Genomic DNA, 27,537 nt, shown 5'->3' on the forward strand with positions numbered 1-27,537 from the left:
CTGTGGCCGCCGGCACCGGCCAACGAGGTGCAGCGCCGGCCCAGCCCCGCGATCCTCTTCCCCGCGGGGACCCGCCGCCCGGGCCGACCCCGCGTCAACTTTGGGCCGGAACAGCAGCAACTTTGACAGTGGCCACAGGTTTCCCACCCCGCTTCTACTCGGCAGCAGTGGCCTCGCGGGTCTCCGGGGCTCATCCGCTCGGCGTCTGGCTGTTTGCAACCTGTTTCCAGCTAGCGGGGAGCGGGAGTGTGGCTGCCAGCCGTCTGGGGGAGGGGGACTTGTTTTTCCTTCCCTCTGGAGACCTCGGCTCGCAACTGGATAAAGCAGCATCGAAAGGATGTAAATAGGCAGAGCAACTGTTACCAGGAAGGCGATCATCCAAGGCAGGGAGAAGCGTGGGGCTGCGTCCGGGCTTTTCCCAGGCGCAACATTAATCAACAGTCAGGTGTTGGTGGTAACTTTTCAAGGTCAGCCACCGGGAGCAGCGGCTTCCTTCTCGGACCCTTGGGGGTACTCAGCGCTCGGATTGGATTTGGAGGAGGAAATGCCAAAAAAGGAAGAATTTTAGGGAGGGTGTGACCCCACGACCCATCCTTCAACCTCCCCTTAGTCTCTGGCCCCCCACTGCCTGAGCGGGGGTGAGTAGTGACATGCGTTTAACTCGCAGCAGTAACTTAGGCTGCGGGTGTCGAGCCTAAGCCTCAGTTGCGCTGCCGGGTGCGCCCACGCGGAGCCATGCGTGTCCTGGGCGCTCCGCTCACCAGCGCCTTGCGGCTGCTGCTTCTACTGCTACTCCAGGTTTCTGCGGCTCCTGCCCTCGGGGCCGCTCCGGAGTCCGGGAATGAAACTTGTGTAGGGGAGAGCTGCTCACCTACACTGACCCAGAGCCACAGCAGGGACGTTTCAGGGACGGGAAATTCTACAAAAGACGTTCTGCGAACCCTTGCGCCCTGGGAGAGGGAGGAGCTGGAGGCAGTGGTGCGCGCGGTGCCCTCCTGGGACCTGTCGGCGGCCCGGGGCGGTGACCCAGGTGTGGCAAGAGGGGCGGAGGCGGCGGCCAAGGGGCTCTCGGGACCCCTGACCAGGGCGCCTGGCACCTGGAGGCGGAAAGGTGTCTGGAACCAGGAACCCCCAGGAGCTCTGGGGAGGGGCTATCCCACAGCCCTGCGGCGCTTACTGCAGACCTCAGAGGAGAAAGGGAAAGGTCCTAGGGGCCCTGGCATTTCGGTGCGCAGCAAAGAGCACACTGTGAGGACAGAGCTCGGAACCAGCGACCTTTTTTACCGGCCTAAGAGAGCCGGGAAGCTCCAGGGTCCCCACCGCGAGCCCCCACCTAAATCTGTCAGTGGACCCGCGGGGCACGAAGGGCGGACACTTGCCCCTCCAGGCAGGGCGCTGGCCCAGAATGGGTCTTCGAGTGAAGGGGTCCTGGACCGCGGCGGACCCCGCCGGGGAAACAGCACGAACCGGCGCGTGAGACTCAAGAATCCCTTCTATCCGCTGACCCAGGAGTCTTACGGAGCCTACGCTGTCATGTGTTTGTCGGTGGTGATCTTTGGGACCGGCATCATCGGCAACCTGGCGGTGATGTGCATCGTGTGTCACAACTACTACATGCGCAGCATCTCCAACTCCCTCTTGGCCAACCTGGCCTTCTGGGACTTCCTCATCATCTTCTTCTGCCTTCCGCTCGTCATCTTCCACGAGTTGACCAAGAAGTGGCTGCTAGAGGACTTCTCCTGCAAGATCGTACCCTATATTGAGGTAATGCCTCCCAGGGGGTCTCTAGCTGCTGGCTTTACCGGTTTCCAGCATTCTAGTATTAAGAAGCTTCTACTGGGCACACCTGCCTTCCTGAACCCTTCACTTTTTCTCGGGATCCCTCCTCCATTTCTCTTTTCAATCATTTATGCACGTATGTATAAAAATAGGGAACTTTCCACAGGCACCTGCAAACTCATCTTCTTCCTGGGGTTGTGAAGAAAAAAAAAAATCACATGATGTATACAATTGTTTGGATTATAAATCTGTCTCTCAGAATATGGGGTTAGGTATATACCTGATGTGTCATCTGTCAGATACTTTAGGGTTAACAGCCAGTCTGCTGCTGTCTTTATCAGAGCCCATTAAGGAAAAAAAAAAAAAAAGAAAGAAAAAACTTCAGCATCTATCTCCTAGATAACTTGTGCTCCAACGTGACTTTTCCCCAAGCAGATTACTGAATTAAGCACCAAGCTGCTAGCTGCATTTTTTCTTTACTTTCTTAAATACCAAAGTTGGAGCAATATGTTATTAAACAAAGGAAATCTGCCTTTCTTGTCAGTTGGCCTCATAATATAGTAATGAACTCCCAAATTAGTTCAACTGTCTTTGGCTGTCTTCCATGCTATCCTATCTAAATTCTTAGGTCATTTCTTGTTTCTTTCTCCTTTTCAATTTCTTCACCATTTTATTTATTTCGTCTGGATGAATGAGACATTGGCCATGCTGGTGCAGCCTGTTTAACGCGCATGAAGTGTGTACTCTATATTTGCCATTTGTTATGGGTATAAGAGACTGATTGTCTTAAGGAATTGACTCTAACATTAGAAAATTTCTTAAGAAGAAAGGGGCATGTGATAAGTTCCAAAGCTTTGGAGATAGAAACCTTTCTAAGTAAAATCTTACTATCGGATCCTACAGCTAGTGCCTGAACTGTTGTTGTGGTGGTTGGAATTTGCTCTTTAAATGGCCTCTCTTTAAACACCAGCTCTTGGAAGGAGCCCAAGTGCTTCACCGCCAGTTGTGTTGTTAGCCAGCTGGCCCCTGATTTTCTCCATTCAGACTGTCCATTTCATTTATGGAAGCAGAAGAAGGGAAACTGTAAATATTCCAGAGCCCCTGATCCTGTCTGGCTCCAGGGCCAGTGACACCATGTTCAACATTGTTCCAGGGCCTAAAGCTAGGGGTAAGTAAACAGAAAACAGTACTGACTTAGAAGGACCCAAGCAGGAGACAGTAAATAAGACTCTGTTATCCTAACAAGAATCAGAGGCAGTAGCATTCCCTGCCTGCTAAATCCGCTGTTGCTGCTTTACCAGGGGCTAGACCTTCTCCTGTTGCCAAGCTGAAGTAGCTCTACAACATCAAATATATTTGGTGGACAGCTCATTTCTGAATTGCGGAGGAGGTAGCTGGATTTGTGTTAGAGACTATGTGTCTATTTACCGGTTGCCTTTTCAAGGTCAATTTCATTTGAAGGTTTCTCTGTTTGTTTGAATAATGTAGAAGAAATTGGCTTGTGCAAGAAAGGGACTAAAAGACTAGACAGTGAACAGGAGAGTTACCCCAATAAAAAAGAAATGCATTGGTTTGTGGTACTGGAAATATACTAGAAATGTAGAAACTTTTGTACATTAGAGTGAAAAAAATAAAAAGGGGAAAAAAAAGAAACTGGGAATTAAAAAAAAAAAAAGCCCAATTCCTTGAAAGAAAATAAACAGGAAAAGATAAAAACTTCAGATAATTTGATGAGATCTATAAATTATGAGTGATGGTATTTATTATGTATGTGTTCTAATTTTCTTTCTAAACATGAATACTTTCTTCCATTTGTATTTACTTTTTAATTTAATTTTCTACTTAAACATTTTTTCACCTTTTCTTTTATTGTTATTATCTTTTTACGCTCTGTATTTTTGTTTAATTTTCCTCCATCTTTATGGCCCTCTCTATTTTTCAATTATTGGTTCTGGGTGTTATTTTTCCTAGAAAAGCAAAGGTTTAGGAGGAAAAATCCACTATCTTTTTCCTTGAAAAACCAGATCATCTTATGCATTTTTACTGTTAAAATAGTGAAAGAAAATCTTAAGATTCCGTATTTCTGTACTCCTATCTAACCCTTATTTCTCTGAAATAATTTTATAATTTTTAGTAGGTGTGTGGAAATATTTTGAGAATAGTAACAGTAATTCCTGATTCCTGAGAACAAGCAACACAGCCTAAATCTCAAGAAAAAGCATTTTTGCCTCCAGGAGGCACTGCTGTTTTCACAGAAATCAGAGGAAGTTTGTGTCTGTCCCATGTTGATGCTCAAAACGCCAGAGCCTGAGATGGAGATGTGTTTGCGGGAAGTTTATTGGGGAGTGCCCTCAGAATCAACACTGTTAGGAAACCAAGGAAGCAGTACCAGGCAAAGAGAAGTTGAACTGTGACACAGTCACAACAAAGACCTTAGCTGACACCTTGGAGAGCTCTGAGACTGGGGCGGCCCAACAAAGTGTCCTGAATTGAGGCAAGGATTATTGTGGTTAGTTGCCATCAAGTAGCCTCTGACTCATGGAGATCTTTTGTATAGCGGAACAAAATGCCATCTTCGTGACCTTTGGTGTGTTTGAGCCCATTGTTGTGACTATTGTGTCAATCCGTCTTGTTGAGTGTTTCCCTCGTTTTCCATGATACTTTACCAAACATGGCTTCCTTTTCTAGTGAGTGATTGGTCTTTCCAAAGCAAGAAAGATGAAGTCTTGGCATCTACCCATCCATCTAAGGAGCATTTCAGTCACCTTTATACTGCCTGTTGGACTAGTCATTAGATGCAGGCTGCCCCCAGAAAGAGAGTGTGGCCTTGGGCTGGGTGGGTATTTTTAGTCAGGGACAATTCCCAGAGAGGGACATAGCTGAGAGCTGCCAACCACCAACAATTGCAGCAGCTGGGGGAATGAGTGCTTCATTGTTGAAGGACTTTGGAGGTAAAGGGAGATCTGGGTGGGAAACTACAGCACCCACTACAATGGCTTTTGAATTATCCTGTTGAATTAGGACCAGGCAGCATTCTCATCCAAACCCCTCCTTTTTTAAAGAGAAACTGTGGGGTTCAGAGAGGAGAAATGACCATCCTACCCATACAGACCTAGGCAGTGGCACAGTAGTTAAGCACTCAGCAGCTAACCGAAAGGTCAGAGGTTAGAACCCACCCACTGCTCCGTGGAAGAAAGACGTGGCAGTCTGCTTCTGTAAAGATTTACAGCCTTGGAAACACTGTCCCACTGTGTCCTATAGGATCGCTATGAGTCAGAATCTACTTGACATCAATGGGTTTTAGTCAGCAGCAACCAACACTTCATGTTGATATTTGCTGATTAGAGAAACATTCCGGGGCAAAGGTGTATCAAGTGAATGTTTTCTTTTTCTCTCTGTTCGTTGGTATCTTTTAAAAAAGACTTTCTATATATACTGGACATGAAAAATAATAATCCCAGTGACCATCATTTGTTGTATACACAATAAGATTTATGACTTCTTTTGTTCTTCAGTTTCATCATCTCATAAATTGGCAGTAAGGTCCATAGTTGGTAGCTCATTAAATTTTTTAAAATTTTAATAATTTGAGGCAACTATACTTTTTAATATTCCAAACATAATTATTTTAATGATCAAATCAAGTTGTATAGGTCACATTTTATTTTCTTAAAATTGCAAAGTATTTTAGGTTGGAGAAGGACATTACAAATATACCACATATGTTCAAACTTTCCCTCAAACCCCCCCAATATCTTTCCTCTTAGTCCCAAGACTTCCAAAAATTATTTAACATTTTATCTTCTTTCATATTATCTAGGTTTTTTCTTGTTCATTTTTACTCATATTTATTTTATTTGTTGGTTCTTCCCATTTTTTCCCCACATACTTATTGACTTATGATGCATGGTTTACCGTTTTTTTTCCAGCTATTTTACCTGTTACAAAATTCTTCCTTTTTAGTTTTTCCTACTTATTTTACATTTTTTATCCATAACTTGTTATTGATCTCTACGATTTTTCTCTCCCATCTTATTTTGTCTTCTTTTTCTTCCTGCCCCAGTTCCCCCCCACCCCCCCCAAATCTTGGGCATTGGCATAACCTGAAGTGAGTAGTAGAATTTTGGGGAGAGTCAAGCTTGTGTTGAAAAATAGATGTTTCCTGAGCAGAAACTATAGACTCTGCAATTTGCATTCAACTCTTTTTATTTCAAATTGTTGGCATAAGACTTGAGGAGAGCACCCAACTTCTAGAATCTATTGCTTGACAGAGAGTTTTATGATATTTAATACTGCTATGAGTGGGAATGTGCTGTGAATTGTAGTTGATAGCTGTTCTCTTTGTATTCCAGGGTTATGATGTCTTTGCGGCCTATTGATAAGGTTTGTGAGGACCAAGGGAAGGTGGAATTATGGGGGATAGGAGAAAAGGGAATCTGGATGGATGGCAGCCATTCTAATGGACACATCATTTAATCTAATTTATCAGATAGTCACCAGGCAAAACTATACTAAATCAATAGTTGTATCTGTAAAGAAAGAAAGAGAAAATGTACATGTTTGTGTGCACATTATTTGTGCATGATTTGGGTGTCTGGATGTGTATCATGATAGGGAATGGTAGAGAAATTTTCTACCACCCATTTCTTTAGGAACCTAACAAATGGGTAAAGCCAAAGAATTCAGGCATTGAAGATAGTAACTGGGAGAGCTCTCTGCTCATACTTGGTGGAATTCAGTGAGTCTTCTAAACCGGATCTGTTGTTGTTGTTAGGTGCTGTCGAGTCAGTTCCAACTCATAGCAACCCTATGCACAACAGAATGAAATACTGCCCGGTCCTGAGCCATCCTTACAGTCATTGTTATTCTTGAGCTCATCGTTGCAGCCACTGTGTCAATCCAGCTCATTGAGGGTCTTCCTTTTTTCCGCTGACCCTGTACTTTGCCAAGCATGATGTTCTTCTCCAGGGACTGATCCCTCCTGACAACATGTCCAAAGTATGTAAGATGCAGTCTTGCCATCCTTGCTTCTAAGGAGCATTCTGGTTGTACTTGTCCTAAGACAGATTTGTTCATTCTTTCGACAGTCCACGGTATATTCAATATTCTTTGCCAACACCACAATTCGAAGGCGTCAATTCTTCTTCAGTCTTCCTTATTCATTGTCCAGGTTTTCCATGCACATGATGTGATTTAAAATACCATGGCTTGGGTCAGGCACACCTTAGGGCCTTAGCACCTTAGTGCGCCTGACCCAAGCTCAAACCAGATCCACCGCTAATATTTCTCCCTGTTTGAAATAATTCGGGGTTTCGGAAGATCTAGGCTCTTCTTCAGTTTAAAGAACTCACACTTTCAGAGTGTGAGGTAAAGTAGAAGGCTTGAAATAGTTCTGAAATAATCTTAGATATAAGTGAGTTTTTTTGTACTGGGATACAAGCATGCAGGAGTGGGGAAGGGGTGAATAAAGGAAATGCATCTTACCAGGGCCTGTGGACCAGGGATGATTTGGGACATTTCTAGAGTCTTCTTGATGAGAAGGGCCAGCTCCTCCAACGGCTTTAGAAAGGCTGATTTTAAGCTAGGTGAAATAAATGGTTTCATTGCCTTAAATTGTTGTTAGCACTGACAGGTGAGAAAGGAAGGGTGTGGGAGGCTACAGATGATACTACGTTACAGGTATTTTCTCTTCACAGAATCTCCTGGAAACCCTACATTCACATAATTTAGCACGTTTAGCATGGTGCATGGAAAATTACTTCAGTGGTGGCTCACCCATTCAGTATTCTGATGATGGACTTTTAAGTGGAAACATACAGTTTTATGAGCAATTTGAAGGTTACTAATGATGTTCTCAGGGAAAATGGACTCAATGTATGAGAAGGGTGCTTAACAAATATTTCATGGCTTCCCATTAATCTCTTTTTAACCGTTTGCTTCATTCCCGTGCAAATGAAAATATTCAGCTGATGACAAGCAGAAAAAGGGAAAAAGCAGGTTTGTGGAGTGTGCTTTTATATATAACTCCATTCATGAAAAGTTGTCTGGTGAAGTTTACTGAGTTGGGGTCCCATTTATGAAATGAAGGTTTTATGAGATTCAAATGTGAAATTCAAATAATTTCCTTAACTTTTGACGGTAATAAAAAAATGTTATCCTTTTGTTAAATAAGACTGTGTGAATGAAGTAAAAAAGAAACACAGATTTTGTTTTCTTCCCCTTCTAGAAATACTCGCTGGCCTTCAGCTTTGAAGGATTATATATAAAACAGCAGCACCCAATAAGTGATTGAGGAAGAATTTGAATAATTCATTATTTTGTATAATCCTTTTCCAGGCATGTCACCATTCATTCATCTGTTTGCCATCCATTCATTCATCAAACATTTATTGGGCTTTTCTTCTATGCTGGGCACTGTGTTAGGGCGGGACAAGACTGGGATTGGGGAGGGGAATAGAGGAGAAAGATTCCAAAGATGAATAACATAGATGAGCTCCTGCAATTAAAGTTACAGAAAAGCAAAAATAGTGTTCTATGGTGTGATGAATGCTTTCATAGAGGTTTACACCAAGTATTTTAGGAGTTCATGAATGGCCCTGCGATGACTCAGGCTACAGTCATACTAGATTATGACCAAAGATGAGAAATTCAAGGGAGAACTGCACTCCCTACAATTCTTTTTCAATTATATTCTTACTCTTAATCTTCATAAATGTTCACAGGCCTAGATGCATGGTGGAAAGTTACAACTATAAAAATCACTTAATTCTTGCTTTCTCGTTTCTTCTGTCTTTCCTGGGATCGGAGGTGCACAATAATAATTGGCAAGATATTTGGGCAGACAGAACAGTCTTAGAATTTTCTTTGAAAATAAGGAATTTATGTTAGTGCTTGATATGACTATCTCTGCTTTGAATTTATTAGCCAGTAAGGACATTAAGGGAGTCCCTGGAGCCATAAAAGTGCTCAGCTGCTAACCAAAACTTGAAAGTTCAAATCCACCCAGAGGCATCTCAGAAGAAAGGCCTGGAAATCTGTTTCCAAAAAATCAGCCATCAAACCTGTATGGAACACAGTTCTACTCTGACACACAGGAAGTCATCACGAGTCAAAATCAACTCAACGGCAACTGCTTAAGGACACTAAGTAAATCAAATTTTAAAATTGTATTTAAATGAATAATTTGTTTAAAATGTAATGACAGTATGCTAAATTGAGTCCTTTTCTTCTGAAAATATTGATAACATACATATTATTGAAGTTGACATTACAGAACCTAGGAAAGGAGGCCAATAGGGAGATCCTTTGGAACCTATTGTAGAGCAGGAAAAAGTGAAGTACAGAGAATGGATTTCTCAAGAATTGGATTCATCTGTGAAGCTCATGAGTCAACCCAAGGCTGAGTGGGTGTAGGCCTACCTTCCCTTTCACCCTTACATTGCATGGTCCTTAATAGGATTGCCCACTATAATGGCATTATTTCTGTGTGTTGCCACCAGATTCAACAGTGTCACATTGGAAGCACGTGGACTTGTGTCTGGGATGTGACTGTTGAGGAGAGGGATGGGCAGACAGCTATATACCTGAAAATTTTCCACATAATTAACTAAGCCTTGTGGCCAAGACTCTCTTTTTTTCCCCTCAGTTTTATTTATTTTGTTTTTATTGTTGAGAATATACACAGCAAAGCATACACTATCAGTTTCTACATGTACATTTTAGTGACATTGATTATATTATTCGAGTTGTGCAACCATTCTCACCCTCCTTTTCTGAGTTGTTCCTCCCCCGTTAACATAAACTCACTGACCCCTAAGATTCCTGTCTAATCTTTTGAGATTCTGTTGTCACTCTGATTTGTTGTCACTCTGATCCCATATAGATAGTTCTTAAAAGCACATAATGCTCAAAGCAGACCTTTTTTACTAGTTGAGCTAAATTATTGTTTGGTTTTAAGAAGACTTCAGGGGATATTTTTGGTTTAAGGTTTTAGAGATTATTTCAGGGCAAGCAGACCTTTTTTACTAGTTAAGCTAAATTACTGTTTGGTTTTAAGAAGACTTCAGGGGATATTTTTGGTTTAAGGTTTTAGAGATTATTTCAGGGCAGTAGTTTCAGGGGTTCATCCACCCTCCATGGCTCTAGAAAGTCTGGAGTCTATTAGAATTTGAAATTCTATTCCACATTTCCCCCTTTTGATCAGGGTTCTTCTATGGAATCTTTGATTGAAATGTTGAGTAATGGTAGCCGGGCACTATCCGTTTTTCTGGTCTCATGACAAAGGAGGCAGTTGTTCATGGAGATAGTTAGCTACACATTCCATATTCTCGTGTTCCTGACTCTCCTTCTTCCTGTGTTGCTCCAGGTGAATAGAGGCCAATTGTTGTGACTTGGATGGCTGCTTACAAGTTTTTTAGACCCCAGGCATTACAGAACACACTAGGAGATAAAACAGAAGCATTAAATATATTATTAGACCAGTCAACGGGGATGTGCCACAAAACCATGACTCTAAACCTCCAAACCAAGGAACCAAATCTCATGAAGTGTTTGTACATAAGCAGCCTCAACAGCTGCTCTTTTTTTTTTCTTATCATTGTTTTATATATCACACAACATTTGCCAATTCAGCATTTTACAGGTGTACAACTTATTGACAGCAATCACAACAATCGGATGTGCAACCCTACCCTTAGTCAAGGTGATTTTTTCATCACTGTTAACCCCCTTTTTTCCCTTCCCTCCTGCCCCTGATAACCACTAATAAACTTGGTCTCTGTACATTTGCCTTTTCTTATCTTTTTGTTTAAGTGAGGTTATACAATATTTGTCCTTTGTGATTGAATTATTTCACTCAGCTCAGCATAATGTCTTTAAATTCCATCCATGTAGTAGCATGTATCAAGACTTCATTTCTCCTGCTGGCTGAGTAGTACTCCATTGTGTGCATGTGACACATTTTGTTTATCCATTCACCTGCCTATGGGCAATTAGGTTGTTTCTACTTTGGGCTATTTTGAATTGTGCTGCAATGAACATGATGTACAAGTCTCTTTTGGAGCCTCTACTTTCAAGTCTTTGGGGTATATACCTATGATTGGAATTGCTGGGTCATATGATAGTTTCATTTTTAGTTTTTTGAGGAACTGCTGCCACACTGTCTTTCACAATGGCTGTACCAATTTGCATTCCCACCAGCAATGAATAAGGGTTGCAATTTCCCTTTGATCCCTTTGTAAGGGTTACATCCTCACCAATATTTACAAATTTTTTTTTTTTTTTTTTTAATTTTAGGCATCCTAGTGGAAGTGAAATGGTATCTCACTGTGGTTTTTTGATTTGCATCTCTGATGGCTAATAACACTGAGCATCTTTTCATGTGTTTGGTGGCCATTTGAATGTCTTCTTCGGTGAAATGTCTATTCAAGTCCTTTGCCTATTTTATGGTTGGATTATTTGTCTTTTTGTTTTTAAGTTGTTGAAGTTTTATATATATTTTGGTTATTAGATTCTTATCAAATATGTGGTTTCTGAAGGTATTCGCCCAGTCTGCAGCTTGTCTTTTACTTTTTTGGTAAGCAAAGATTAACTTTTAAGTATCCTAATTAAAACAGTATTCTTTGTGCCAGAAGAGATGATCTCATACAAAATTTCCGGGTGGAATGGCGAATTGGATTGCTGCAACCTCAACTGTAGAATCATTCTATTTGGAAAATATGGGTAGATACTTTTCATAAAACTTCCATAAAGCACAGGATGTAATTATAGTGCCAAGAATATCCTTGAGACAGAATACTTTTAATTTTTCAATTTATGATAGTTTTCAGTCTTATTTGTCATCACAGTTGAATGGTTCATAGCATTAATGAGGCCAAGGTCATTGATTTGATCTCTGCATGGAATGAGTCATTTTCATTAGGTCTATGACTATACCTACGGCTGCTGTTTTTAGCACAGTAGTCCCTCCTCCATTACTCATCATCAGGGCCTTTCCTCTTACCTTTTCTGTCTTCTCTTTGGTTCGAATTCCTCCTGTACAGGAAAAGCATCTGGTTAACCAATTTATTGCAAATATGAGATTAGAGATATTTGCCTTTTATGAGAGGATTGAATGAAGAAAGAGCACTTCCTTAACAGAATACCAATGGTGCAATTTTAGTTTAAAGCAGAGAAATTTTGTCTTAAAATGTGGTTTCTCTATATCATTCAAATAGTAATTAACCTCATTGTTGTCAAGTCACTTCTAACTCATAGCCACAAATGAATGAGGCTAACTCTAATTTTGGTTTTAATTTGGGCCCACCATCATGCGAATCAATATCATTAGTCACAAGGAAAAATAGATGAAAATGTGTAACTTTTCTTTGGAAATTCATCTGAACCTCTTTGTGAACAACTGAAATTTCAGTCACCTTGAGAATGAGTGCTGTTGTCTTTAGATGCTGTAGAATCAGTCCTGACTCATAGCGACCCTATGTACAATGGAATGAAACACTACCTGGTCCTGCGCCATCCTCACAATTGTTTCTATGTTTGAGACCATTGTTGCAGCCTCTGTGTCCGTCCATCTTATTGAGGGTCTTCCTCTTTTTTGCAGACCCTCCATTTACCAAGCTGGATGTCCTTCTCCAAGGACTGGTCCCTCCTAATAACATATACAGGAGAATGATTAGGACATCATAATAATACTGAGTATAGAAACCCGGATTTTGGGAGTAATGTTACAATATCTAAATTTCTTAAAAAAAAATTTCTTAAGACCTGTTAATTCCAACAAATAGCTTAATCTGCTAGAAAAAATGATGCTAATCTTGCTTCATTTGCATTTTTATTCTAAGGAGGACTTGACAGATTTATAATTAAATTATAATGTGTTAGACAAGTTGTTAAATGATTTTTTTTAGTACAAAAAAGAATGTATTGTGCTACAGAAGTCGTAATTGATAGGAAAATTTAATTCAAGGTGGGACCATAAAGGTAAAAGAAAGGATTTACAGAATCAAGACAAGTTTTGGGATGATATGATAGCCTTTAAATAGTCTTAATTGGTTATAAAATAAGCAGGAGCGTGTTAACAAGATTAAGCAAGAGGAAGGTGAAGAATGAGGCAACAATGGCAGCCAATGCCCTCAAAATATTTTTTTTCCCATGAAATTGGAAATCGTGTATAAATGAAGTAGGCTAGGTATAATTGAAATAAATGGATTTAATGAAGCCAAAGGTATGTGGTTGTGACAGATTAAATCTGACATTAATAAAGGTAGGAAACAGCTCTCCATGACTTTGGATGAGTGGCTGAGAAGAGCTGTTTCCTTCCAGAGATGTGTGAGTGCTTGTAGGGGCGAGACACACGTCTCTCCTCCTCACACTAATGGAAGTGCGTCACTGCCATCTAGTGTGATTTGCTCTCCCTTTGAAATGGAGACCTTTGGATAAAGGTCATCTCATTCGCAGTGGTCTGATAACAGCAGCTCTGATAAACATGGCCTCCCCACTGGTGCTCACAGTGTCTATTTGGTGGAGAAGTTGCCCAAAGTGCTGTAAGAATAGGGATTATGGAAAATGCAAGAGGAAGTGAAAGTTATACAAACTCAAGCCACTTGGAGTTTCAAAGGAAACTCTACCCTGTGCTCATCCTGCCTTTTTCCTGACTGATTGTTAGTCCTGTAACCACTGACTTACAATAGATTATCATTCATGGCCCAAATGAATGGGCTTCTTTAACAACAATGCCTTTGTTTGGAGGGTTACTTGTATACAAAGGATAGCACATAAATAGATGTCCTTAACATTTTTTGAGTTAAAATATAAGTTAGGCTAGGATGCAGTTGTCATGAATCTGGGTAGAAATTTCCCTATTATATAAAAAATCAGTTTATTCCAGTACCTTCACTGTACTTAAGCAAGTAGATTCAATTTCATTTGAAGGAAATTTTGCATGGAAGTAACTTAGTCTCCCCCACCTTTCCCTGCACCCCAGCAATGTTATTACTGATTTGTACCAGAACGTTAGCAAAAGATACTATTATTTACTCAGTAGAAGTCATAGATTATGTGATTTGTGTTGGTCTGTTTCACATCTGGCTTACTCTTATAATTGTTTCTTCTTTCCTTGTTCTTTCCTTGTTTGTCTGCAATAGCTTCTGAGAAATGGAACAGTAGCTAAGGCACGATCTGAGCGGATTAGCATTTTTCATAAAGCATTGTGTGTTCTTACTTCATATCATTTTGAATGGACTGGAACTTAACATTTTACTTGTGGAAACAAACTAAATATGGTGACCCAGGTTTCCTCATGGCCTGATATTTGTATTGAGTTAGTAGCTTGAACTGTGGGGAGAATGGAACCCAGTTGTACCTTGTTTTATACTGTATCCTTTCTTCCTTAATTATTGTTTTGTCTTAAAGTTTCTTGTTTTTTTGTTTGTTACACTTTTAACAGAAATCTAAGAGCGCATTGGCCTTGAAGTTGACTGGCGGTGGAGCCCCATTTCTTCTCATTATGGAAGAAGACTGATAGTTTCCCTTTGGGTTTTTTCTTAAAGTCATTGTTGCCACATACCTTGCTTGGCTTGGTGGCATAAAGTAGCTCTTTTAAAATTCTGAACATAGTTGCTGAGCAGGAATTTGGGATTCATAAAAGTAAGTTTAACAAAAGAACAAAACATTCGAAACCTGGGGTGTATCTGTTCTCCTCATAACCACTAAATGCAGTTTTGTCAGTGATGACAGGGGCTAGGGAAAGAGCCATACCATTTCTGTGCAGGTGGCTACATTTTGTCTACTCCGTTACCCTGATCAGGCTGCGTGCGTTTTGTTCGTTTGTTTCTGTAACAAAATTTAGAAGCTAAATCTAGAAGCAATTTATAAAAACTTTGATTATTTAAAAAAAAAAAATATTCTGTATCTTGTATTTTTTTTCTTCCCAGTGGAATTTTTATTTTTATTGTGCTTTAAGTAAAGTTTACAAATCAAGTCAGTCTCTCACACAAAAATTTATATACATCTTGCTATATACTCCTAATTGCTCTTCCCCTAATGACACAGCACACTCTGTCTCTCCACCCTGTATTCCCTTGTCCATTCAGCCAGCCTCTGTCCCCCTCTGCCTTCTCATCTTTCATCCAGACAGGAGCTGCCCACATAGTCTTACGTGTCTACTTGAGCCAAGAAGCTCACTCCTCACCAGTATCATTTTCTGTCCTAAAGTCCAGTCCTAGCCCTCCCTGTCTGAAGAGTTGGCTTTGGGAATGGTTCCATTCTTGGGCTAACAGAAGGTCTGGGGACCATGAACTCTGGGGTCCTTCCAGTCCCAGTCAGACCATTAAGTCTGGTCTTTTTACGAGAATTTGAGGTCTGCACCTCACTGCTCTCCTGCTCTACCAGGGATTCTCTGTAGTGTTCCCTGTCAGGGCAGTCTTCCCAGTGGACTTTAATGGTATATTGTTTTCTCAGAGTCTGCGATAGAGGAAGAGGTATATTTTACACAGCTCCTTATAAACTGTCTGAGAAAACTGAAGCAAGAAGATGAAAACTAACTTCTTATGGTATCATATGTCACTTGAAGTAACTGGGCCATTAAATTGAGTCAGTTGCAGTTTGATTGTAATTATTATAAACCTTTCCTGATTACTTCAAAATTAAGTCTAGTTTGAGTTTAGTAAAACTTTTAAAGTATAGGATATAATGAATGATTTTGCAGTATGAACAATTTAAGCCCTTAGGAATTATTTTCAGATACTTTATGAATCTCCAAGTTAGCAAATATCTCTACAACATAAATTCGATCCTTAAAATTCATTACAATATAACAGAAAATTTAAGTAACCCTTTTAAACAGTACATAATCCTATATATGAATAAAGTAATATATAAAGCTGATGAAATTCTTTACTGGGCCATTTTTTTTTTTGTCCTATACAGGAGCAAACTTTTTACAACTTTATAAGAATTACTGTGTGTGTCGAGAACAACAAAAAGCACACGGAAATCTGAGTTCTGGGTGGTCCCCAAGTTGTTTTGGTTTTGTGCCCCATCCTTGCATCCCACAGATTTAAATATGTGCCTCAGTTTAAAATATAAATTACTACTGTCCTGAGTGGCTAACAAATAGTTCAAACTGCCAATCCCAAGGTTATCCTATTCTAATAGACTAAATAGGACAAAGTTGATTTGCAGTGAATTAGATTATAGCCCTTGAAATACAACTACATCGTGGGAGATTTTACAGTTTTGCCAGCATGTAAATCTAGTTAGATGTCTGTAGCAGTTTCCCTTAGAGACATTTTGAAAGTGTGTTTACATTTCTTCCAATCTCATTAAATTAGTGGTTCTCAACTATAGTGTCCGGTCCTATACGGATGAGTCCCAGATCAAGGAAGTCACAGCAGGCAAGCCAGGAATTGTGCATAGTGAGTCTCTCTGTATGGTAAACTGTCATGAGTCGTTCCACCTGTAAGTTAGGGAGTGCGTGGCAGCAAGTGGGGGTAGTCATGAAAGTCTGCCTTGGATTTCAAATCTCTTGAGGACAAAATCTACATTTAATCATCATTGTTGCCAGTAGCCAGCATAGATAGTATAGATAGTATGGAGTATTTTATAAGTGTTCTTGCTCTCACTCTGTCTCTCACTCTTGCTCACTCCCTCACTCTCTCCTCTTCTCCCCTCTCAGTGGTTAAGCACTAGGATGTTTAAACAAAAGGTAAGCAGTTTGAATTCACCCACCAGCGTCTGGCAGGGGTTGAGGGGGGTGGAGACGCAGCAATCTGCTCCCATAAAGATTACAGTCTAAAAAACCCTACGGGGTAGTTCTACTCTGTCACATGGGATCACTGTGAGTTGGAATGGACTTGATGGCACGCAGCAACCACTATATATATATGTATGTGTGTGTGTATGTATATATTTATATAATATATATGTGCGTATGTATCTATATATAAGCTGTATGTATCTGTATCATTGAACTAATCTAGTGTATGCGCCCTCGCTCTCTCTATATGTATCTATATACATACGGATGTATATAGATATGTATATACATGTAGTCCCTGGGTGATGCAAACAGTTAAGCACTCAACTACTAACTGAAAGGTTGGCAATTTGAACTTGCTCAGAAGTGCCTGAGAAGAAAGGCCTAGTGATCTGCTTCTGAGAGTCACAGCTACTGCAGACCCTATGGAGTACAGTTCTACTCTGCCACAAATGCGGTCACCATGAGTCAGAATGGACTCGATAGCAACTGGTTTGGTTCTTTTTGATAGGGCCGCTGTGAATCGAAATCAACTGGATGGCAATGGGTTTTGGTATATACATATATACGACCCACCCACTGCCGTCGAGTCGATTTTGACTATATGTGTGTGTGTGCGTATACGTGTATATGCATATGTACACGTATATATATATTACATATACAACCTGTTGCTGCCGAGTTGATTCCAACTTATAGTAACCCCATAGGACAGAGTAGAACTGCCTCACAGAGTTTCCAAGGAACAGCTGGTGGATTCAAATTGCTTATCTTTTGGTTAGCAGCCTCCCTCTTAATCACTATGCCACCAGGGCTCCATTCCAAGGCTGTAAATCTTTACGGAAGCAGATTGCCACATCTTTCTCCCATGGAGCAGCTGGTGGGTTCGAAGCACTGACCTTAGCACCACCAGGGCACCTATATATATGTGTGTGTGTGTATGTGTGTGTGTGTGTGGCAATGATTGTGTAGATGACACAGGACTGGGCATTGTTTCATTCTCTTGTGCCTAGGTTGCTATGTACATAGGTTGTATACAGTTGTAAGGTGCCGTCATGTAGCTTCTGACTCATAGCAACCTGTGTACAATGGAATGGAACACTGCCTGGTCCTGTGCCATCCTCACAGTCATTGTTATGTTTGAGCCCATTGTTGCAACCACTGTTTAATCCATCTCACTGAGTGTCTTCGTCTTTTTCACTGACCCTCTACTTTACCAAGCATGATGTCCTTCTCCAGGGAATGGTCCCTCCTGATAAGATATCCAAATCATGTGAGACAAAGTTTCACCATACTCATTACTAAAGAGCATTCTGGCTGTTTCTAAGGTAAATTGGGGTCCTGGTGGCACAGCGGTTAAGTATTTGGCTGCTAACCAAAAAGTTGGCAGTTTGAATCCACCATTTGCTCCTTGGAAACCCTGTGGGGGCAGTTTTACTGTTTCCTATATGGTTGCTATGAGTCGGAATCAACTCGATGGCAAACAGGCTTGGATTTAGTTTTGGTTTGATTCTGGCTGTACTTCTTCCAAGACAGATTTTTTCATTCTTTTGGCAGTCCATGGTATATCCAAAATTCTTCACCAGCACCGTAATTCAAAGGCATCAATTCTTCTTCAGTCTTCCTTATTCATGGTCCAGGTTTTGCATGCGTATGAGGCAATTGAAAATATCATGGGTGGAGTCATGTTCACCTTAGTCCTCAAAGTGACATCTTTGCCTTTCAACACTTAGGTCTTCTGCAGCAGATTCACCCAACTCAATAATATATCATTTGATTTCTTGGCTGCTGCTTCCATGGACATTGGTTGTGGAGCCAAGTAAAATGATATCCTTGACAACTTCAGTATTTTTGCTGTTCATGGTGATGTTGCTTACTGATCCAGTTGTGAGGATTTCTTTTATGTTGAGGTGTAATGCACACTGAAGGCTGTAGTCTTTGATCTTCGTTAGTAAGTGCTTCATGTCCTCTTTGCTTTCAGCAAGCAAAGTTGTGTCATCTGCATATTGCAGGTTGTTAATGAGTCTTCTTCCCATCCTGATGCCATGTTCTTCTTCATATAGTCCAGGTTCTTGGGTTATTTGCTTAGCATACAGATTGAAAAAAGTGTGGTGGAAGGATACAGTCCTGACTCATACCTTTCCTGATTTTAAACCATGATGCCCTTGCTCTCTTTGAACGACTGTCTCTTGGTCTAGGTATAGGTTCCTCATAAGCACAATTAAGGGTTTTGGAATTCCCATTCTTTGCAGTGTTATTCATAATTTATTATGATTCACACAGTTGAATGCCTTTGCATAGTCAGTAAAACACAGGTAAACATCTTTCTGATATTCTCTGCTTTTAGCAAAGATCCATCTGACATCAGCAATGATATATCTCATTCCATGCCCTTTTCTTAATCCAGCTTGAATTTCTGTCTGTTCCATTTGATATACTACTGCAGCTGTTTTTGAATTATCTTCAGCAAAATTTTACTTGTGTGTGATATGAATGATGTTATTTGATAATTTCCACACTCTGTTGAATCGCTTTTCCTTGGAATGGGCACAAATATGGATCTCTTCCAGTCAGTTGGCCAGGAAGCTGCCTTCCAAATTCTTGGCATAGATTAGTGAGTGCTTCCACCATTGCAACCGTTTGTGGAAACGTCTCAATTGGTAGTCTGTCAATTCCTGGAGCCTTGCTTTTTTGCCAGTGCCTTCAGTGCATCTGGGGCTTCTTCCTTCAGTACCATAGGTTCTTGGACATGTGCTACCTCCTGAAATGGTTGAACATCAACCAATTCCTTTTGGTACAGTGACTCTGTGAATTCCTTTCATCTTCTTTTCATGCTTTCTGCCTTGTTCAATATCATTGAATCCTTCCATATTCCAACTTGAGGGTTGAATTTTTTCTTCAGTTCTTTCAGCTTGAAAAATGCTAAACATGGTCTTCCCTTTTGATTTTCTAACTCAAGGACTTTGCACCTTTCATTATAATATTTAACTTTGTCTTCTCGAGTAATCCTTTGAAATCTTCTGTTCAACTCTTTTACTTCATCATTTCTTCTATTCGCTTTATCTATTCTACATTCAAGAGCTACTTTTAAAGTCTCTTCTGACATCCATTTTGGTCTTTTCTTTCTTTCCTGTCTTCTTAAAGAACTTCTTTTTCTTAGGGTATGCTGTCTTTCCTGTCGTTCCACAATTCCTTTGGTCTTCAGACTTTAGTGTTTACTTCATCAAATCTGTTCTTGAGATGGCCTCTAAATTCAGGTGGGGTATACTGAAGGTTGTACTTTGGTTCCTGTAGACTTGATATAATTTTCTTCAGCTTCAATTTGAACTTGTATATGAGCAATTGATGTTCTGCAGTTGGCCCCTGGCCTTGTTCTAACTGAGGATGCTGAGCTTCTCTATCATTTCTTTCCACAGATTAGTCTGTTTGATTCCCATGTATTCCATCCGGTGAGGTCCACAGGTGTCGTCGCCATTTATATTGTTGAAAAAAGGTATTTACAATGAAGAAGTCACTGGTCTTACAAAATTCTATCATGTGATCTCTGGCATAATTTCTATCACCAAGGCCATAATTTCCAACTACCAATCCTTTTTTTCCCCAAATTTCACATTCCAATCACCACTAATTATCAATGTATCTTGATTGCATGTTTGATCAATTTGAAACTGGCAGATGTAAAAATCTTCAAATTCTTCATCTTTGGCATTAGTGATTGTTGCCTAAATTTGAATGAAATTTATATTAACTGGTTTTCTCTGTAGGCATATGGTTATTATCCTATCATTGACAGGGTTGTACTTCAGGATAGATCTTGAAATGTTCTTTTTGGTGATGAATACAATGCCATTCCTCTTTAATGTGTCATTCCTGGCATAGTAGGTCATATGATTTTCAGATTAAAAATGGCCAATACCAGTCCATTTTAGGTCACTAATGCCTAGGATATCAATCTATATGCATTTCATTTCATTTTTGACAGGCTTCCAATTCATAGATCCATAGTTTGTACATTCCATGTTCCAAATATTAATGGATTTTTTGCAGCTGTTTCTTCTCATTTTGAGTCATGCCATATCATGAAATGAAGGTCCTGAGAGCTTTACTCCATCCATGTCATTAAGGTCAGCTCTCCTTGGAGGAGGTGGCTCTTCCCCTGTTATTTTTTGAGTGCCTTCCAACTTGAGGAACTCATCTTCTAGCCCTGTATCAGACAGTGTTCCACTGCTATTTATAAGATTTTCACTGGCCAATTTTTTTCAGAAGTAGACTGCCAGGTCCTTCTTCCTAGTCTGTCTTCGTCTGGAAGCTCTGCTGAAACCTGTCCACCCTGGGTGACCCTGCTGGTATTTGAAATACCAGTGGTGATACTTCCAGTATCACAGCAACACACAAGCTACCACAGTATGAATGACAAACTGACAGACGAGTGGTGGTATATTTATATTTGAACTAATCTAGTACTCTACCACTGACACAGTGTTAAGCCATAATCGTACTGCAATGGGATAGTCTATGGATGATCAAGAACCGTGACACTTAACTCTGCACTTTGGACTGAAGCTGCTGCTTCCCTGCTTGAGCACTCAGGCCTTGACTTCTTTTGTCCATCCTGTACCCTGCAAGAATGCTATAGGTTTCTGCAGTTGCCCAAAGCTTCTCTGGACATTGACTGGGCAGGAAGTGAAGGACCTTTTTTGTTGTTAACTCTGGTCTACAAAGAAAAGCAGAACATCAGTGTTTGAAAGAAAGCTCTTCCTTTGCATCTGTTTTTTGATGCCAATCCCTTCAAAATGCTCAGTATGCCTTCAATATCTTATTTTCTCCAATAGTTAAAAGTGTCTGCTTCCAGCTTTCCTCTGATCTTGAAGTTAAAAGTGTTTACAGTTCTGCTTTGTTGCTGTTATTTATTCCTCCCATTGCAGTTTAATTAATAAGAGATTGCATCTTACTCATTTCGTCTCTCAGGACAATGCTTCAAAGAACCAGCCATCTAAGCCAATGCTTAACAGCTTTACTCCCAAGAGCATATTTCACAGTGATACTGAATTTTAGCCTTCAGATATGGTCATTACATGCTGAAGATCTGGCATTCGCGATACAGTTTAATAATTGGATATAATTGCACCATTCATCTTGGTAGAATTTTTAATGGGCTGTACATAAACAAGTGTATTTAAAAATAAGATGGATGGAAATCTTTTTGTGTTACCCCAACATTTAGTAATTTTAATTGCATGGAGAGAGTTCATATTTGGGTAAGCAGAAATTAGGCTGCCGCTTATTATTCAGATGATTTATATAATTTCTAAGGTGGGCAGCTACTTCTTTACAAATGTTTAAAGCTTTCTATAGGGTCACCATGAGTCTAAATTGGCTTCCAGGCAGTGGGTTTTTGGGTCATACATAATTTGGGAAAGTACTGAGCAGGGCATTTATACTTTTATTGTTCTTTTACGGCATAAAATCTGGTGCGTAAGTGAAATTACAGAAAAATGTCTGAGGCGCTAACTCTGCAGGCAGCGGCAGCTGGCAGGGGTAGATGGCTAGGGCTGGCATCTGAGCTGCGGTTGCTGTTGGTGACTGCACTGCTGCGTTTAGGGAAGCATTTTTTTTTTCCCTGAAACTTCCTTCAGCAACTCCTTTGGCCTCCCTAGACAGTTCACTGTGATTCAGCTGGATCCTAATTGTCAGAAAGAAGTAATGTTTGAAAACAGGAAGCTGGATGCAGGATCTTCTGGTAGTTTGTATATGAAACTGGGTTAAAAAAAAAAATTAGGTTCCCTCAATCCATGATTGTCAAGAGGAATAAAAAAACCAAACCCGTTAGGTCCATTCCAACTCACGGTGACCGCATGTGCTACAGAGTAGAACTGAGCGCCACAGGGTTTTCTTGGTTGCAATCTTTACAGAAGCAGATTGCCAGGCCTTTCTTTTGTGGCACTGCTGGGTGGATTTGAATCGCCAACCTTTCACTTAGTAGCAGAGAACAAACTGTTTACACCACCAAGATTCCTCCTTCAAGAGGGATCCAAAACCCATTGCAGTAGGGTCAATTCCAACTCATAGTGACCCTATAGGACAGAGTAGAACTGCCTCATAGGATTTTTAAGGCTGAAATCTTTATGGAAGATTGATTCCATATTACAAAGAATATTGAATGTACCATGGGCTGCCAGAAGAATGAACAAATCTGTCTTGAAAGAAGTACAGCCAGAATGCTTCTTAGAATCGAAGATGGTGAAGCTTTGTCTTACTTACTTTGAACGTGTTATCAGGAGGGACCAGTCCCTGGAGAAGGACATCATACTTGATTGGTAAAGTAGAGGGTCACTGTAAAAGAGGAAGACCCTCAACGAGGTGGATTGAATAGTGGCTGCAACAATGTTGTACATAGGGTCGCTATGAGTCAGAACTGACTCGACGGTATCAAACAACAACCTTTATGGAAGCAGACTGTCACGTCTTTCTCCCGTGGAGTGGCAGGTGGGTTCAAACCGTCGACCTTTCAGTTAGCAGCCGAGTGCTTTACCACTGCACCACCAGGTCTTGTGCAAAGGGGATAAATCCCCAAGTATTAGAAGACTACATATCAAGCATGTCTAAGGTTCTGATTTGGTACTAAAGCTTTTAGATGATAATGGAAATATGGCTGAAGTAAAACACAGTGTAGAAGAATTCCTGAGGCAGTCGTTGGAGCACATGGTAATGTTGCTTAAATTTTATCCTGGCTTTTGTTATCTTGTGAGATGAAATACACAGCACATAGAAAACAGCTTTTGCCTTTCAAGGGAGTAAACGTCTTCTAATTAGGAGTGGGTGTTCAGCTCAGCCTATGCTGTCTAAGGAGCTGGCAGGCTAACGCTCCCAATACATGCCCGCCCACATTCATTTGTTGTTATCTTTCATGAAATGCTTTGTAACCAACTTTGTGTTAAATATACAGATGCTGGTGATAATTGGTCCAGATTTGAGATCTCAAGATTTAAATTTAGGAAGACTAATAAGAAAAGAGATGCTATACCTTGTGTACTGCGTGCTCTTTGTAAGGAATGATAGAACACTGTGGAGCAGACAGATGTCCCGAGCCTCTCACGGATTGCCCTTCCCCAGAGTCTTATATTTTTATATTACTGAACTTTTCTTTTAATAGAAATGCTATTCATAATTTCAAAAGAACACACAGCATAAAACCTTTGTAGCTTTGTATTTGTGGACTGACTCAGGATGCGTAGCGATAGAGAAGTGTACACAAAGATTGCCTTGGTGACAACTGCAGAAAACGCCTTGCTGGGGATTTGGGTACATCAGATAGAAAAATTTTGTTTGCTTGTTTTACATTCTTGTAGAGAAATGAATCAAAGCATTTGAAAAACTGGTATATAAATATAAAATTTTTTTAAATCTATAGAACAAAATAAAAAACACCGTAATTTTCATATATCGCAGTTTGATGGAGACCTTTAGAAAATGGCAGAGCTTTCTCATATTTTCATTCCAAGCATGGCAGTTACTGACATTAAAAAAAAAAAAAAGGATCGTAGGAGAGTTGCACAATGTGGACCTCAATTTTAGAATGATTTTGAATCTCTAGCATAGATGGAAAACGAATTTCAGTCAAAATGAGTAACTCATTAATTTGAAAGATAATTTTAAGAAGGTGAATATAGAAATAGCTTTTTTGAGACAGTCATCTTACATTGATATTTCTTATACTGTTGTTTATGGGAGACTTCACAAAGACTTTTTAGAAAAGGAATTATGGTATTAAGCTCAGTCATGGCCTTTTTTCTTTGCACTGATTGAAACCTTTGCGAGTTATAGTTTCTGTTCATTTTTGCTTCTCATGCGCTTAACCCCTCATTATACTTTCTTTTCAGACTGTCTCTACTAACAGTTCTGAGAGTTGTTGGGGCGTGGTTGCCATGTTCTTATTTTGCATGTTAGAACCAGGAGACACAGTCTGTTGTGTAGTGTGTAAGAAGGGGTGACTATTTCGTATTGGAACCCTTGTAAACTCCATGTATGAGGCTAGTTGCCGTGGTTCTAGGGAGAGTGACAACTTGAATGAAGCAGATAAATAACTAATATTTTGAGTTTTAAAATTGTTGTGACAAATGGTCTTTCTTCAGTCAACACAATCCTTTTGAGTTCTAAAAAATTACATATGAAAATGATATTTAATTTTTCTTCTTTGCCCCTTTGCCACGACATGACCCACAGCTATGTTCCCTAAACATTCCCACCAGCAGACAGGGGAGGGTGGATACACAGCCCAAAGCATCCCATCCACCTAGGGAGTTGTCTTCAAGTCAGAAGTTTTATCTGAAATGCCATGACCATTTTATATTTTTTTCTTTGTCCTTGATTAAATATATAAATGATAACTACATTTTCAGGTATTACATTACTCTACATTTGATAAACACACTTATTTCATGATAGATGTAATTTATCCTAAGTCTGATTCTGTAACTTCTTTCCTTCGGCACATAAGCTCGTAGTACTCATTGCGTTTTCATATTGGGATTTTTAATTGTGAACTCATGTTTTCTTAAATGTCATCTGTGGGATTTCTCTGAGGCCTGGTTTTTAAGTACATTCTTCCAGAGACAATTTGTGTTTGCTTCTACCAGGTGCCTGGGATGACTTTAAATTGTATATTGGATTTTTTTCTGAGCCATATATATTGTGTGAATTCTGTCCCCCAATACCTTGTAAGTTCAGGCACCTGGTTAGGAATTTGTCCTTTTTTTTTCTCCCCAACTCACCCAGGCCCAAATCTGTAGCACAGACAGGTCTCCCCTATTTCTCTGTACTTTTTTCTGCTACACCCCTGAAGGTGTCACTATTTGGGGAGTTCCAAATTCATAAGGGGATCTTTGACCAGCTCTCCACATATGTTGGCCCTGGTTGTGTCTCCTACCTCTATGTACCTAGTCACTTGGCCCCTATTCTTCTAGCTAAAACTGTCTTGAATCCCTCACCAGGATTAGCAGATGCTTTCTCATTGGTTTTGGTCTCCAGAGAAGTTCCCTTCCTTGTTGTCCTATAAAAAATGCAATTGATAATAAGATTAAAATATTTTATTTGGCATTTAGGAGAAATTGGAGGATATCTCTCGTTACCTAGCCACTTAGAAACAATACATTCTTGAATGCTTGCTCTGCGTCAGTCAGGCACAGTCCTGGTCCCTGCGCTGGAAAACATGGCCATCCTTTTGAGTAATGAAAATGGGATCCACTCAGCTCTCCTTACACCTTGTCTAGATCTCCAGGTGACAGGCACTTTCATGGCAACTGAAGCTCTTGGAATCTCCATGTTCTCATCTATGAAATAATGATATTAGACTAGCTGATCACTGAGCATTCTTCCAGCTCTAACCATCTTTGACTCCTAAGCCACTAAAAACTTTTTTTTTCTGCTTTTATGCTCACAATGGGTAGTGCAAACGGTTAACACACGTGGCTGTTAACCAAACGGTTGGAGGTTTGAGTCCACCAGAGGTACCTCAGAATAAAGTCCTAGCCATCTACCTCCACTGAAAAACATTATGAAGCCTGGTTCTATTCTGACACACATGGGTCACCTTGAGTCTGAATCTACTCCACAGCAGCTCGGTGACACAGGCTTTATGCTTACAGTGATTCAGCTGAGGTCACCAGCCCAGTTCCCCATGCCTTGTTTGTTCCAGGAAATTGTTCTTTCTTTTTTTGTACTGCTTTACCAATCTGGATTTCCTAGTGTTCTGATCTTCCACAGACCACATGAAACAAATGTCTTCTGTGTTCCTCCCACAGGTTGCTTCTCTTGGAGTCACTACGTTCACATTATGTGCTCTGTGTATAGACCGCTTCCGTGCTGCCACGAATGTACAGATGTACTATGAAATGATCGAAAACTGCTCTTCCACAACTGCCAAGCTTGCTGTCATATGGGTTGGTGCTCTCTTGCTGGCACTTCCAGAAGTTGTTCTCCGCCAGCTGAGCAAGGAGGATTTGGGGTTTAGCAGCTGGGCCCCCACAGAACGGTGCATTATAAAGGTCTCTCCTGATTTACCGGACACCATCTATGTGTTAGCCCTCACCTATGACAGTGCGAGACTCTGGTGGTATTTTGGCTGCTACTTCTGTTTGCCCACACTTTTCACCATCACCTGCTCCCTAGTGACTGCAAGGAAGATCCGCAAAGCAGAGAAGGCCTGCACCCGAGGGAATAAGCGGCAGATTCAGCTAGAAAGCCAGATGAACTGCACAGTGGTGGCTTTGACCATTTTGTATGGCTTTTGCATCATTCCTGAAAATATCTGCAACATTGTCACAGCCTACATGGCTACTGGGGTTTCACAGCAGACGATGGACCTTCTGAATATCATCAGCCAGTTTCTTTTGTTCTTTAAGTCTTGTGTCACGCCGGTTCTCCTTTTCTGTCTTTGCAAACCCTTCAGCCGGGCATTTATGGAGTGCTGCTGCTGTTGTTGTGAGGAGTGCGTTCAGAAGTCCTCAACAGTGACCAGTGATGACAATGACAATGAGTACACCACAGAGCTTGAGCTCTCACCTTTCAGTACCATACGTCGTGAAATGTCCACTTTTGCGTCTGTTGGAACTCACTGCTGAAGGACAGATTTGGTTTGTTTAGATTTGTTGATTTGTTTAATTTTAATATCCCGTGACCGTTTTTACTTCCTATTTTTCCTTACAGGGAAAAACATGCAAAAAAATTAACTACTGTAGAACTGGTTTTGCCAATTAATATTTGTGCTTTAAAAAATGTTTCTATTTAGTTATTTAAGGAGAGCAAGGAGGCTAATAGGTTTAGATCATTTTATCTGGTACGGTGCTAATATTTTATTGGAGAAAATTTACTGCACCTTAACCTAATTAATTGCTAGTTTTCTTTCTTGCTTTTTAAAAAAAATATTATCATTGTATATTGATGATAGCCATGTGATTTTACGGGCAATTTTATGTTTGAGTTGTGATTGGAGCTATGTTGTATATGGG

General features: G+C 40.4%; 1 protein-coding gene across 1 annotated transcript; it reads left to right on the forward strand.

Annotated features, from left to right (window-relative positions):
* GPR37 (G protein-coupled receptor 37) lies at positions 1-27,268 on the forward strand. Its single transcript, XM_049893171.1, has 2 exons — positions 1-1,764; positions 26,332-27,268. Exons 1-2 carry the CDS (start codon positions 736-738, stop codon positions 27,148-27,150), a joined length of 1,848 nt encoding a protein of 615 aa, XP_049749128.1. The 5' UTR covers positions 1-735; the 3' UTR covers positions 27,151-27,268.
* The last annotated feature ends 269 nt before the right edge of the window (positions 27,269-27,537 follow it).

This window comes from Elephas maximus, chromosome 8, assembly GCF_024166365.1.
Source record: "Elephas maximus indicus isolate mEleMax1 chromosome 8, mEleMax1 primary haplotype, whole genome shotgun sequence".
NCBI lineage: Eukaryota > Metazoa > Chordata > Mammalia > Proboscidea > Elephantidae > Elephas > Elephas maximus.